General features: G+C 41.3%; 1 protein-coding gene across 1 annotated transcript; it reads right to left on the reverse strand.

Moving 5' to 3' along the window:
* Window positions 1-356: 356 nt before the first annotated feature.
* On the reverse strand, window positions 357-7,834 carry CRK (v-crk avian sarcoma virus CT10 oncogene homolog; the record flags this gene model as incomplete). The annotated part of the gene is made up of 2 exons (XM_009078546.1): window positions 357-1,583; window positions 7,299-7,834. Coding segments are annotated over 2 exons (674 nt in total), but the record flags the coding sequence as incomplete, so codon positions are not given.
* Window positions 7,835-14,484: the final 6,650 nt, after the last annotated feature.

Raw genomic sequence — 14,484 nt, forward strand, 5'->3', positions numbered from 1 at the left:
AACCAACATTTGCAGTTTGATAGTATTTAGAAAAACCTTTCTGCATGGATTACACTGTAGCCAAAAATTACAAAATTTAGTTGCTTAAGTTTGGTCACTAGAGAGCTGTGCTTGGAGAACAACCCAGGGTACAGGCAAGGGAGAGTTACTTCAGTGTTTAATTTCAGTTTACAAAACTTACTGAATCTGTTCTGATTTATATGAGAGAAAACCAGATCATCAGAAGAACAGACTAAAAGAAACAACCACCAAGCAGTGCATAATTCTGCCTATTGAATGCACTGATTTCCATTAGGAGCTAGGAAGTCATATTTACTTTATTGTGCCTTTTGAGAATCAATCCAGAAGCACACATATATTTTCCATTAGTTTATTAAAAATAAAATCCTTGTGAATCCACTATCAAATATTTTACAGATGGGAATTAAACCAGGAGAGTCCCCAGGGTAACTTTCAAATAAAAGCACTATTTGGTTTGTCAGTTCATCACGTTTGACACCGATTTGTCCTGTAACAGTATTGTACAATAGGAGTATTGAAGAGTTCTAGGAAAATTAACCTGACCCTACATAATTTAATTTTACTGGAAAGCAGTGTCAATATTTTAGTACATTTAGTGAATCAAACACTGCTTTAAAGCTATGTATTAAAGTGCTACGCCTGTATTTTTCAGCACTGATATGGATGTTTACACTTCCATAAGCCTTTGCATTTGTGGATAAAAGGAGATACTGGTGTGTTAATAAAAAATCTTAATTTAAAATCAGCTGCTATGTTTGAAGCATCAACAGTACTGAAGAAATCAATCTAGTGTCCACAAGCTTCTAGAATTCTGAGGTTGATTTGATCTGTCATTTACCATTACCATGGTAAGAATCTGTAAATGGTAAGGCTGTCCCCAAGGGCACTACGTAAATCTGCACTGTGCACAGTCAACTGACCATGCACAGCACTGAACAGCCTTTCTAGGACAGAGAACTCAGGATGGAAAACAACATGGAGAAAGCTCCAGGATAAATTAGTGAAATTTCTATCTATGTATTGAATTGTCTAAGGTTGATGTTCATTGCCTGAGGAAGAAGCAACATAAGCAATAGGATTGGAGAGAGCTATAAATGTTATCTGAACATCTACAGTACTGCTTTCTCCAACTGCTGCTGCTGGCAAGGTCCAGTCTGCTGTGCACATGGACATAAGCAGGCATCACAACCTGGAATCATGGACTGGTTCTGCCACTTGACACATGAGTTATCTACTGTCGTACCCTGAATTACATGACCCTTGATTAAGGAATGGTGGTGTTCAGTCCCAGGGGTTGCAGGTTATCAGAATGCTTATCCAAGCAATGCTGCTTTCAGCGTCGGTCGGAACATAGTCTTGATGGCATCTGCAATAAAAACAAGTTGAGATTGTTCCCATCTGTAAGCACAACTGTTGAGCCACACTCAGCTGAAGTCCTCGTCAGGATTCTGTTGATCCAGCAGACGGACATGTGTGAATGGAAAGTGACCATGTCTGCCATTACATTCTCCTTCCCACTGACCACTCATGTTAATCTTTGTGACCTTTACCAGCTCACCGACCTGTGGGGTAAGAAATACACAAAGTTACAATCCACAGACACTCCCAGGATGAGCTGCCACCCCTCCCCTTCGGTGTGCTCTCACCCAAGTGTGCCACATACATGTCTATAAAAAGCAGCTTCAGTCTTGACCATTTGAGACACCAACCTGCCACCCAACACATTCACTCCTGAAGAAAGCATATAGAGAAAAGTGTGCCTAGATCAGTGAGAACTACCTCAACTGAAGAGCCAGCAATCCAGTATCAATCCCTCAGAGTGCTCTTGGGCCCTGCCATCAGCTGCTGTCCCAGGAAGGGTCTCTCACTGTCTGACAGAGGCATGCACACTGCTGGTACTCCAGCAGGAGCCTCACTAAGGCAGGGAAGGCTTATACAAAGTGAACACTAATCTGCAAGCTAAACTGCTTAGTTTTGAAATTCCACTGTTCAGGTAGCATTAAAAAAGTTCTGGACGAGGTGGGGTCCTCTCTCCCCGCACAGATTACAACACAGTGGGAGAACATCTGGGTAAATAAGTAGTGCTGTAAGGCTGCTCTGTTCTTACTCTGAGCATCCACAACCAGAAGCAAGGCCAGATGACATTTCACTCTTGCCCACCATGGCTCTGTAACATAAATAAATCCCACTGAATTGTTTAGGTTGGAGAAGATCTTTAGGATCACTGAGTCCAACCATTAACCCATCACTGCCAAGGCCACTGCTCATGGGAACAGCAAAGACAACTAAGAGCCTGATATTTTATTTTTTTTGCTAGAAGAATAAAAGAATGGTTACTCTGGACCATATTATTATAGAACATATTGTTTCAATGTATCTGGTTCTAATGTACTACAGTAAATAAAAGCCCAGTACTGTATCTCCTAATCTCCAGCCTAACATCCTCAGCAACAATCCTAAGGGTATTGTCTCACCCTGACCAAGGGGCAAAATACACAGCAATCACTTCCCCAAGGCTCTGCAGTCCAGCAGTTCAACTTGGGGACACAATCTAGGTCTAATCAGTCCCCAAATCAGTTGCATCTTGTAAGGTACTTTAATTAAGCAGCATAACCCAATAAAGCACAATTTACTTTGTACAGACACTGACTGCAGAGTTAATAAATGCAAGACTGAGAAGCTGTCTGCCCATTTCTACCCTTCTGTAGAATTTTATCAATATTTTATTTACAGTAACATCCAATGGTTTTTAGAATTCTTCCTGGGTCACAGATGGAGGGTGCTTTGGGGACAGATAGACTATTTTCTTTCACTAATACTGTAAATAAGCTCTGAAGGCATGGCCAAAGGCCTTGCTGCATTTCACCCAGAAACTCACTGAATATACAGTTATTAGTTTACACAGATGCTCATCACTGTGTTCCAAATCCATCCAAAACAGCATCTCATTATTCTCCCTTTCCAGGCAGTGAATGAAGAACAAGGAAAACAATTTAAGATGTTACCAATCTCCATTAACTTCACAGGTTTTAATCACTTGCAATCTTTTGCTGGAACGGCTTTTAACAGTATAAAAATTCAAACCACTTCATGGACATTTAATTAAGCTCCTCATACCTCTGATGATTACTTAGCTGGTAATGAGAGGCCCAGTGGGACTCTTGCTATAGCTTTATTTTTTGCCTTTTGTAGTCATTAGTATAGACATTTTAATGAATCATATTTGGAAGAAAAACCTCTTATGCATTTGCTACAGGCAAAAAGGAAGCCTTGCTTGACTACTGAATGCTAGTTTCAGCTCTTTAGGAATTTAACCATGCAGTTTGTACCATTTTGCTACTGCTAATAACCACTGGGGAGTTGTACCAACAGAAATACTCTGCTGACCAAAACAATACATCAGCTATAATTGAACAAGGATAAGATTCAATGTGACAATACTAGAAGGGGAAAATCTCAGTTCCTAATCACAACTATTACAAGAGCAATGCCCTAGATAACTTCAAACTGCTTCAGACCTATCAGCCTTTAACAGAACAGCATATAACCTCCAACCCACATGCAAGGAAAACACAAGCTGTGCTTGAGCTTGCTATCTGCTGCTATTTTTCTTAGTCTGCTGGTATTTTAGTGACCATCAGACACTCACATTCATAGAGAGTTTATCTCAGATACCTTGTGATAAACTCACCTGCACAAAGTGGGTTCAACAGTGCAATGACAGTGAGTTACAATCTGGGATGCTTGTGACACTCTCTCTCTCTCCCCCAGAAGTATCCTGTAGCTGTTTTTTGGTTTTCAGGGTCATTGCAGCAAAGGGACACCCAGCTATGAATCCTCCTTACTATAAGAAGCTACACTTGAAATGTGCATTTCAGTAATTGTTAAAAGAGGAAAGACCTCTGAGAGTAAATGTTCCTTTTTTTACCATTAATTTCACTTAGCAACCTCTCTGATACAATCTGTCATTCACATTTCATTTACATATATATCTTCAGACCTATCAAGCATGACTGACCTTAAGCAAGCATCGATCAAGGTGGCTTAATAAAATGGCTCCATTAGCTCCTGAATAACTTCCAGATCTTTCTAGATCTGCTTCCAAACTCTGCCTATTAAACCACAGTTCAAACTCTCTCCTGAAGACAATACAGAGAACCTTTCATTATAGCAAGTGCTGAAATTTTAAAACACTTAGACTAGCAGTGGATGTTCTCTCTGAATTGTCCTCACTTGTAGCATTGACTTAAGGTATCAGTAGTCTCTAGTGCATCACCCCACCAAGCACAGCACCTCAGGAACAAAACTGTACCCTGCCAGAAAGTCAGGTTTGGCTCAGTCTTCATCAGAAGTTTTAAAACTAAATATACCCCATATGCTTCAAAGCAAAACTGAAGGTTCAAGTGAAGACTTCTGTGGGTTTATTCCAAGTACTCCTCTTTGGTGAGGTCAAGGTGGCAGAGTTCTGCTACTGTTACAAAGAAAAAAGATAAATCGATCGATCTCAGAGTCATTCACCAAACAGATCTTCCCTTCTCCTCTATTTTCTCTTAAAACAGACTGACAGCTCCTTCACTAGGTCCAGTTACATGCAAAAATAAATGTTAACTTCTCCTGCTGTATCTTTTTTTTTCTCATAATACAGCACAGACTTTATTAGAACATTGCCTGCTCTGATCCTCCTTCCCTGAGCTCTTCAAAAGCATGTCAGGCTTAAAATAACACAACAGCACAGATACTCTGTTTGCAGTTTGGGCAAAAACTGTTTGATGTTAAGAATCCATTTTTCTCAGAGAAACAGTGGGATCCACCCCCACCCATGAATATTGCCAGATTTGAGGATAAGAGTTTTCATTTGGAAAGAATCCCACTTTCTGTATTTATAAAGAGGTCTGGGCAAAAATGGACTGATAAGATTTACATAATGCTTTCTGCTAAGTTATCTAAGAAAGAGATCTCTAAATAAACAGAGAAGGAACATCATGAAGTGAAAGGGAATGTGAAAAAAGGAGACAACAAGAAACAGTACTTTGATAGACAGGGTGAAGAAAAACTTGGGAGAAAAATGAAGTGCATATTGGTGGGTTTTTTCCTGTACAGACATGGAAAGCAACTCAGTAACATTGTGACTGGAAGTGAGAAAAGCTGCAAAGAAGCCAGGAAGGCCACTAGAAGCAGTGAGAAGTGGCTCACATCTTACAACTAAATTTTCCTTACATACAGAGGAAAGAACCACCACTACTATTACATCTCTTAAATGTAGAGCTGTAGGAAAATATCACCCTAACATCAAGGGCTTCAATGTGTCAACTAGTAAGTATTTATCTAGGTTCATGAGGCCCACAAAGGCCAATGTTCTGCATGAGAAATTTTACACCATCACAAAGAAAAGTTAAGCCTACACAGCTCTCAGTTTCCTCCTTCAAACACTTCGGCTGTCAAGCCTATTATCATCAGTAAAAGACACTAGTGGTGTGAGCTAGGCCAGAAGAGAGAGAGATTCTCCATGAAACACTTCCTGAAGCACAGCACATTTGACAATCATGTGAGTTTTGGTGAAGAGGACTGAACTAACCTAAGATCAGCTGTGGCACTCACAAACTGTTCAGCATGTAAAGGATTCGCTTTCACTCTAAGTTGCTTACGGTGGTCTGGATTATCAGTGTTTCTCACTCTATTTCACTCCATGCTCCCAAACTCTGCTGTGGGCAGTGTTGTGGGGCTCTGCCTTATGTGAAATAAAGTGTAAAGGTAAGGCTTAAGAGAAGTCCAGTGGCACACTAAGAAACAAAAGCTTAAAGTCAAAATCCAGAAGAAAACCAAAAGGTTTTGATAAGTATGCCACAATATCCAGAGGCTCAAAAACCAATCTGGTAACTGCAACAGTCTTCAACACCATTCAGGAATACTCCCAAGCTCCAGGAGATGACTGGGTGGAGAGAGTGAGAAAAAGGGGGAGACAGACAGCATTTCAGACTGTATGAGAGTCTAATGGGTAAAAACTTCCATGTTACCCCCAAATCTGGTGACTTGGCATAAATTTCTATAGATGCTTCTCAACCCCAAAACACTGAGATATCTAACAGAACATACAGTAACTCAGAGTATATTTACAGCTTCCCCAGCTAAATCTTTACCTACAATGGGAAACAAATTCACATCTGCCAGTTGTACATGAATTATCCATCTGTAGAATGTGCTGCATGTGCCAGTTCTGTGCTACAGACACAGTCCTAGAGCTGCCAAATCGCTGCAGTCCTGAAGTGCCTTTTGTGCCATGCACAATTACACAAAGTATTTGAGAGTGAAGAGGAGATGCTCTGACTCAGCACAGAGACTGTTTTTTCCCAAGTACTTAAAATGTTATATAAACAGGAAGTCAATTAGGTATCAGGAAATTCCAGAGCCTCTAGCTCAAAGAAAGCCTAGATTAAAGGATACCATTTACATATCCTAAGGCAAAGGTCTGCACTGGGAATACCTTAGTCTCAATTTCCTCCAATGTAACTTGGGGCAGAACTATCTGATGTGTAGAGATGACTCTAGTCACCTTTTTAAGAGGAAGAAAGAAAAATCGAGAAGGGCTTGTACAAACAGTTGATCATAGCAGGAAGTGAATCAACCTGAGGGAAACTCACTGCTTTATTACAAACAAACCCTCCTCCATTGATCACTGCTTTATGTGAGATCTCCCTTAGAAACTGCAATGGACTTTCCTGATTCACAACCTAAACCCAAAGGAATCCTCTTGAAGTCAAGGTGTTACAATAAAACCCTCTGTGTGATCATCATCATCTCAGTCTGGGTCATTTCAAAGTGATTATCAATGTTTCCACTGATTGCTTTAAAACTGCTGACAGATTGGGGCAAAAAACCCCAACACAACACACCCCAACAAACAACCCAGCACACCTTTTACAGACTGTGTGAGGCACACAACAGCAAACACAGGGTCAGACACACAACCTCTCCCACCCCCCTGAAATAAAGACTTCAGAAGTGAAAACACAGATGGGGAAACACTTATGTTAGTGATGGTTGACAACAGACATGATACTGGTTCAGTAACCTAAACATGCTAAATCAAACTCTAGTCTACAAGTGACTCAAGCCACTTAGTCATTAAATAAAAAGCCTTTATCCATAACTTATCAATCACAATGCAAAACCAGTATTACAATGCTTTTCCCTTTCTTATTCCTACAAAACTACCATGTGATTGAAAGGGAAATCCCTTGAACAGACCTCTTCCTTCTTAAGTTTTGCCCATTATGTACCTCCAAAGCCAAGGCTGTCTTGTCGTAGGCATTAGGGACTCGCTTCTGGATAACCCGGGCATAAATAGGGCCATTCTGGAGGTTAGGGAGCGGAGTGTTGATGCTGGGCTGGGCATAGGGCCCTGGCTCCGGCCCACCCAGTGGTTGTGGGTGGGAACTATCCTGGTTACCTCCAATCAGAGTAGGGACTGAAGCAGAGGAAGGTCTATACTTCTCGACGTAAGGAACAGGTATCATTCCTCTCTTCCCTTCGCTGTCTTCTGCATTCCACCATTGCTCTTCAGGCTTATCCCGGATTCTCAGGATGTCTCCTTTCTTAAATGGAAGGTCTTCCTCATCGTTCCCATTAAAGTCAAAGAGAGCTCGGACATACTCAGCCTCCTCCTGCCTGAGGATAACACCACTATTCTGCCTGGATCGAGAAACTGGTTCTATCAAGGTTGTAGTGTCCAAATAGTGTATTTTGTAGAATTCCAGTAAAGACGGCAAAGAATCAAACTCTTGGTCACCTATTCGAAACCTCGTGGGATTTGACCCTGGAAAAAGAAGGGAACATGTCAAAGAGAGCAAACAGCAGTTACGACTGTAAAATAATAAAACTGTGAATAAAACATTGGAGAAGACAAATACAGTTAGAGCTAAGGATTTCAGTATTGAACTTGGTCATCTTTACATCAACATTCATTATAATCAGCTTCTCTGTATTTTAATCAAAGACAGCACCATCATGGATAGTTTTGTTATAAAAGGTTTAGTCAAAGAAGGAAAAGAGAAATTGGCACTGCCAAACTTCCTGAACCAGGATAAAAATATCACCATTTCCTTGAATGTTACATGGACCCAACAGATGAAAATGTTCAGTACATCTAAGTCTCTCATGAGCCTATACCATTTTCAATAACACACAATTCCCTTTTTCCTGTATTATACTATAAATATAGGGAGGAAATTAAATGTAGGTACAATTTCAAGGAATTTTTTTAACTCTCTTTTGCTGTTCAGAATTATTTCCAAAGGACAACACTGCAATAATGGGTATTTACCTGTGCAATGTCTCTTAGGTTAAAGGCAAGGACACTACAGGGTAGCACAGCAGCAAACAAGGGATGTGAGTGAGCAAGTGAAGTTATTTTTCGTTTTGATAAAAGGTACCATTGGATAAAATTATCTATATTTTATGTAATGCAAAGCAACAACATACATGATTCAGCCTTTTAATCTCAAGTCTTGTAGTTCCTTTGCCACGTTTGTCAGATGAAGCCTAAGCTATAAATTCAAACCTCAAACACACTGAAACACAGATGCTGTTCACATTCAAACCATTACAAGGATCAAAGAGCAGAATATCCATTTCAGTGTTCAATGTGTGCTGTGCTTTTTTTTCCATTTTATGTTCTTCAGGCTCAGCTGGGGAAAAACACACACATGATGTTCTATTTCCATCATACCCTGTGCAATCAGTTATGGGAAGCACCATGGAAGGCTGGGGGAGGGCAGTGGAGATGAAAAGATTTATGCTTTAATGAGTAACTTTTAGCAAGCAAGAGATGCTTACTTTGCAGTCTGTTTTCTCTGCAGGGAATATCTAACAGTTCTGAGCCTTAGCTCTCGAGTACAAAGCTACCAGAATCCTTCAAGCTGTCACTGATCCAAACCTCCCTTCAAAGTAGCACTGTCAGCAGGGAAAGCTAATGTTACACCAAGTTCCTTCAGCGGAGCAAAAAGGGGTTCTAAGAGGGGGAAAGGGACAGATTCTATAAGATCAACAGAGACAAACACCCGATAAATAAGTTTTGAAGTATCCTGAAGGAACATAAACATTAGTGGAGCTGTTACAGGAAATTCAAAGCAGCAGAACTAAAGGCATTGGAAAATGCACATTTGCATGCATTAACAGCCCTGAAAGACTTTCAAAAGAAATGAATACACACACAGTGAGCCAAAAAACCAAAGCAATACCCTCAAATATTACAAAAATCAAACCACAAACTGGCACCACCCAGAGATAAGGAAGCTAATGCAATTATCAGTCAGAAATATGAACCCAGCATGGGAAGAGAAGTAAGATTCCATCTCACTCTCCCAAAGTGTCAGGCTGAAAAGATGCAAAACTCCCTTAACTTTTGTTGAGATATAACTCGCAGCTCTAGACTTCGCCAGAACTCTGGAATTTCAACCCAGTGGCAGTTCTTGGCTCTCTGGGCTCAGAGGAGGTGACTTCTGGCTGGACAGGCAGCAGCATCCCTACACCACTGCTAAACAGCTGAAATGATATGATGTGGGAATGCTGCACTTCCACTAGCACTGGAAGTGGGAAGCCAAGCAGTAACAAGTGGTACAGACACCAAGTTTGAGACCAACCTGGTGACAGAAACACAAGCACATACCTACTACAGTTTAGTTGGGAACCTTTGAGGCTCAAGGCTTAGGGAGGCACTTGGGTCAAAAGAAAGTCATAGAAATGTCAAGACCAAGGCAGCAAAGCACTTGGAAGTCACATGGAGAAGACAATCTCAGGGAAGTTCACTGATATGGAACTTAGCTCATATGACCAATACAGAACCTGAAACACTGATTTACCTCTGTAAAATCTGCCACAGGCTGACTCAGTGAGGAGGCTGAACTCTTGTCTCCAGCAACAAAATATACACAGAAAAACCTTCCAACTAATAGGGAATGAGCAGCTCATCGGTAACATTCATCAGCCTTGTCAGTACCAACAATCATCACCAGGATGGACAAGTTTTTTTGGAGTGGTTTGTTCCTTTTGAAGAGGTTCACCCTCTTGAATTAATGTACAACAGCCTGAAAGAGCTGCCAAGTGCACCTGAATACAAGTTGGACTTTAAAAAGAAAAGTCCACTGGAACTTTATGTACAGGGAAGAAGTGACTAAAGGCAGTGTACTGTAACCTGGAATATCACATTCTAAAAGACATTCTGCCCAACTGAAGAAGAACCAGAGAACACAGACCCTCCAAATACATTCTAGGATCAGAAAGATAAATGCACTCCTTGAGGGACAAACAGATGAGCAGCAGAAAGGAGAGAGAACTCTGCTAGAATACCTCAATATGTTCTGATGCTTTTGTTTTTAAAAGTATTTAAATCAGTAACAACAAAGATCAGAAAAAACCTCTCTGCATCAAGGAATCTACAAGCTTAGTCCAAATTAATAGCCAATGAATACAAAGGCAGCAACCTGGTCATTGTCTGGAGAATTTAAACAGATGACTTCAAAAATTCATCTAAAATAGGCATAAAAAGGACAAAATAGTTGAAATTTAGGGTTGGAAAAATGTAGTTGGAAATAAAATACAACTCCACCTTACCAAGCAAGGGGCAAACTTTCCATCAGTTTAAGTCTTTCGTGGGTACTCTGGTACATTACAAGGTAATGAGCTAAATGATGCTCATGTGTAACAGGGAAATAATTCTATTCACTACAGCCTTCCAAGTTCTGTCATTCCCTGTTATAATTAAATGCAAAGATTAACAGATTTCAGGCTCAGAGAAATTCTTCAGCTTCTCGGTTGAACTGCAACACTTCCATACCTGTAGGCCAATGGGATAATTAAGGCAAGATCTAAGACAAGAAAAGTCACAGCAACAAGGCAAGTGGATTTTGAGCTGTTTTCCTTCATGATCCTGGGACAGTTTTCCTCAAGGCATGAGTCTGAGCAGCACATTGTCTGCATCTTGTGAGGGCTCTCAGGAAGAGCAGAAGGCATGCAAAGGTAAGTTCAGCTACTGGAGGAACTTTAGTCACTTCCTATGAAAGTTGGACAATCAGAGTACTACAGATTATCTTCCCTCCTCTGCACAGCCACAGGAAGAGCTGTTCAGTGTGTACCTCTACCCCCAGCACTGCTCAGCTGTGTAAGATGACTCCTTTGAATGAGAAGCACAAAGGGCTGAGTATCACCTTTCTTATTCCATTCTAGCTCCACCTCCACTAGGAGTTAACCTGACTCCAATCATGTCAGAACAGCCAGTGAAACCTCTGAGTTTCAGAGGGTTAAAATCCAAAGTGCCCCTGAACTGAATGAAGTTTCAAACCTGGATCCTGTCAGTTCTCTGTTTATGATGTACATCCCCTCCTGACAAAACACTTGCACACTGTGTTGGCTTCATGTCAGCCTGGAAAAGATTGCTTATATATGTTTAAATACTGTACAGATACCAGGGAAGGAGTATGAAACACCCAATATTCTACAGTCTGAGAGTGTGGGCAGGTGGTATAACCAGAGAACAACATCTCACTTTCTCAGACATCTCAGAGGTTTTGCATCTCTCTCTTCACTATAACTGTTAGTGTCACTAGGGAGTTGTCTCTTTATTCCCAAGCTCTGGAAAGCTTTTCCTTCAGTGCAGGGAACACATCACAGAAATAAGGGGTTTCATTTCTGTGTCTAGATCTACTCCCCTTTTCCCTCTTACAGAGGGTGTTTCGGGGAGGAAAAGCTGTTCTTATCATGTCACAAGGCTCTCCTTTCAAAGTCAGATATCCCAGTGATGTAAGCCAGTTTCCTCCTGGAGCATATGGGAACTGTGCTCTGAAGGCATCACATTCCAGGCTGTGTGCCTCCCCCACCCCCACAGGGACACCTTTTTCCCTTGTTCTTAAGCACCTTCCTACTCCTGCTGAGTAGAACAAGTACCCATGAATGCCCTATAAAAACAAAGCTCACTGACTTTTCTTTCCCATAATTCAATGATTTATCCTGTTTCTAATGGCCTTAAAACATTTCAGGAAGATGTAAAAAGTTCTGTTAAATTCTTTTTTCATTATGCTGAAAAATCACCTGCGAGGAATTAGAAACTGCAGCATCAGGCAGAAAGAGAATTTAACAAGAAGTTAGCAAGTGTATTTTGTACTTTAGAAATGGAAGAAAGTATCATATTCTGGGGATATTATGGCTTTTGGTATTAGGGAAGAAAAATCTCATCTCATTCCCTGCATGCTGAGGTTGGTTCCCATATTCCTTGCACACAGCAGTATCAAAGTAGTCATGGACTGCACATACATTCACTGAGACCAAAATCAACCCCAAAACCTGACCCAGAATATTCAATTTCCCAGTGAGAAATGGGCATTGGCCAAACAGTACATTGCTAAAAAAATCTGTACCATAAGTAAAACATAATAAAGTTGATTTTGCTAATGCTTTAGCTTGACCCCAATAAACAAACAGGACAATTTGCAAACTTTTACCTCTTTTTACTGCACTGTTTTCCCTATCCATATATGAAATTTTCTTCATTTTTCTACCAGTGTTTTCACTTCTCTCCCACTGCAAAACAACCCCCACTCACTTTTTTTCCTGAAATAAGACTGAAATTACACCAAAAGTGTAATTGAATATACACACCCCCAGCACCTGCTTTGGTTTGATGTGAAAAGAGAGCAGTATCAGCATGGGGGCAGAAGTGAATCACTACAATCAGTGTAGGAGTGTCTGTAGTGCAAGAGTGATACATCACCTTTTCAAAACATCCAAAAAGAGATCAACCAAAGCATCATTGTACTTTGTAAGGTATAATAAGCCTCCTGTGCCACCACCTTACACAGCTCTTGTAAAACACATAGACAGTTAAAGCAAAAGAGAATGACAAGGTATTTAGTGATTTTGACCAGAAGTGGTTATAACACCCATAACTTAACCAAGCCCACAGACTGACATAAAATGCTGCTGAAGTTAAGGATAACACAATAAGAAAGTTATTGATATCACAAGAAAAACGGAAATTAACTATATTTCCAGATGTTAGCTGCTCTCCAGAAAACTGCCCAGCAGTGACAGACACACACTCCTGTGCATTTCACCACTGCTGTCTTTACAATCCCATCAAACTGGATTCCACACAAACCATCCTGGTGACTTACTCTGCTCTACTCACCAGCTGTGCATGTCAGTAATTCATGTCCCAAACCTCTGCAGAGTTACAGCAACAAACCTCAGCACAGAAGTGAAACAACAGGGGATACACCACATCTTGTGGCAAACCATTTTACTACCCACAGCAGTAACAACTTCCACTTCACCTTCAGCTGAATTCAGCCACCTTTAACTTCTACCTCAAGTGCCTCTGCAGCTCCTGGGACAAGCATGAAGTGCTCAGACTTTCCCAAATTAGCCAACCTGAAATGTTCCCCTGAGCAGGGGAAATGAGTGTATAACATACTAATGTACTCCTAGCACCAGTTTTGTTCGTACATTATCTCCTTCTTAGTCAACTCCTCTGTGCAAAGACTGATAAACCCTCCCAATAACAAGTATTGTTACAGGTTTCCAGTCTTGGTCTGTCATTGCCACCACAGACCTACACCAGAAAGTGACTGTGCTAATTAATGCACTGTTCACTTCGGACCAAATAAATTCACCAAATCTCCTATTACACAAGTTCACTATAGTTAATAATTATCCCGTGGCTCTTTTCCGAGTTGTTAGCAATGCACCCACACCACTCTGCCAGCATTAACATCCAAACCAGAGCAGTCCTGCTATTCACTAATTCCCGCGGGAGGGAGGATGCTGCCTTTGCACTGCACGTTCTCACACATCCAAGGACACTGCACTGCGGGGGGTTCAGTCTCACAAACAGCAGGAAGGAATGCTGCATGGCACAGTCCTCCCTCTGACACAAACAGCACCTTGTGCTCTCTAAGTGTTACACTCAACACGCCGTTTCAGATGTTTGGTTGACCAGGAATAATATTAAACTTCCCCTTTCAGCACACAGGGGGAAAACCTGAACTTCACATCTGACTTCAACTATTGTTTTTACAGCCGAGGAGTTCCCACTCCGAGAACTACCCATGGAATTCACACCTCCCTCTGACACAAACAGCACCTTGTGCTCTCTAAGTGTTACACTCAACACGCCGTTTCAGATGTTTGGTTGACCAGGAATAATATTAAACTTCCCCTTTCAGCACACAGGGGGAAAACCTGAACTTCACATCTGACTTCAACTATTGTTTTTACAGCCGAGGAGTTCCCACTCCGAGAACTACCCATGGAATTCACACCCTGCTAGCACAGCGCTGTGCTGTCAGCAGTCAGGCCCCGCGCTGACACTCCGCAGAGGCTGAGATGTCACCTAACCCCTGCGAGCCGTCGCTAACAGCCTCAGGCACACACCCAGCGCGGCTCCCGCAGGGTCTCTCCGAGCGCACAGCTCCG

The sequence above is a fragment of the Acanthisitta chloris genome, unplaced genomic scaffold, assembly GCF_000695815.1.
Source record: "Acanthisitta chloris isolate BGI_N310 unplaced genomic scaffold, ASM69581v1 scaffold28447, whole genome shotgun sequence".
Lineage (NCBI taxonomy): Eukaryota > Metazoa > Chordata > Aves > Passeriformes > Acanthisittidae > Acanthisitta > Acanthisitta chloris.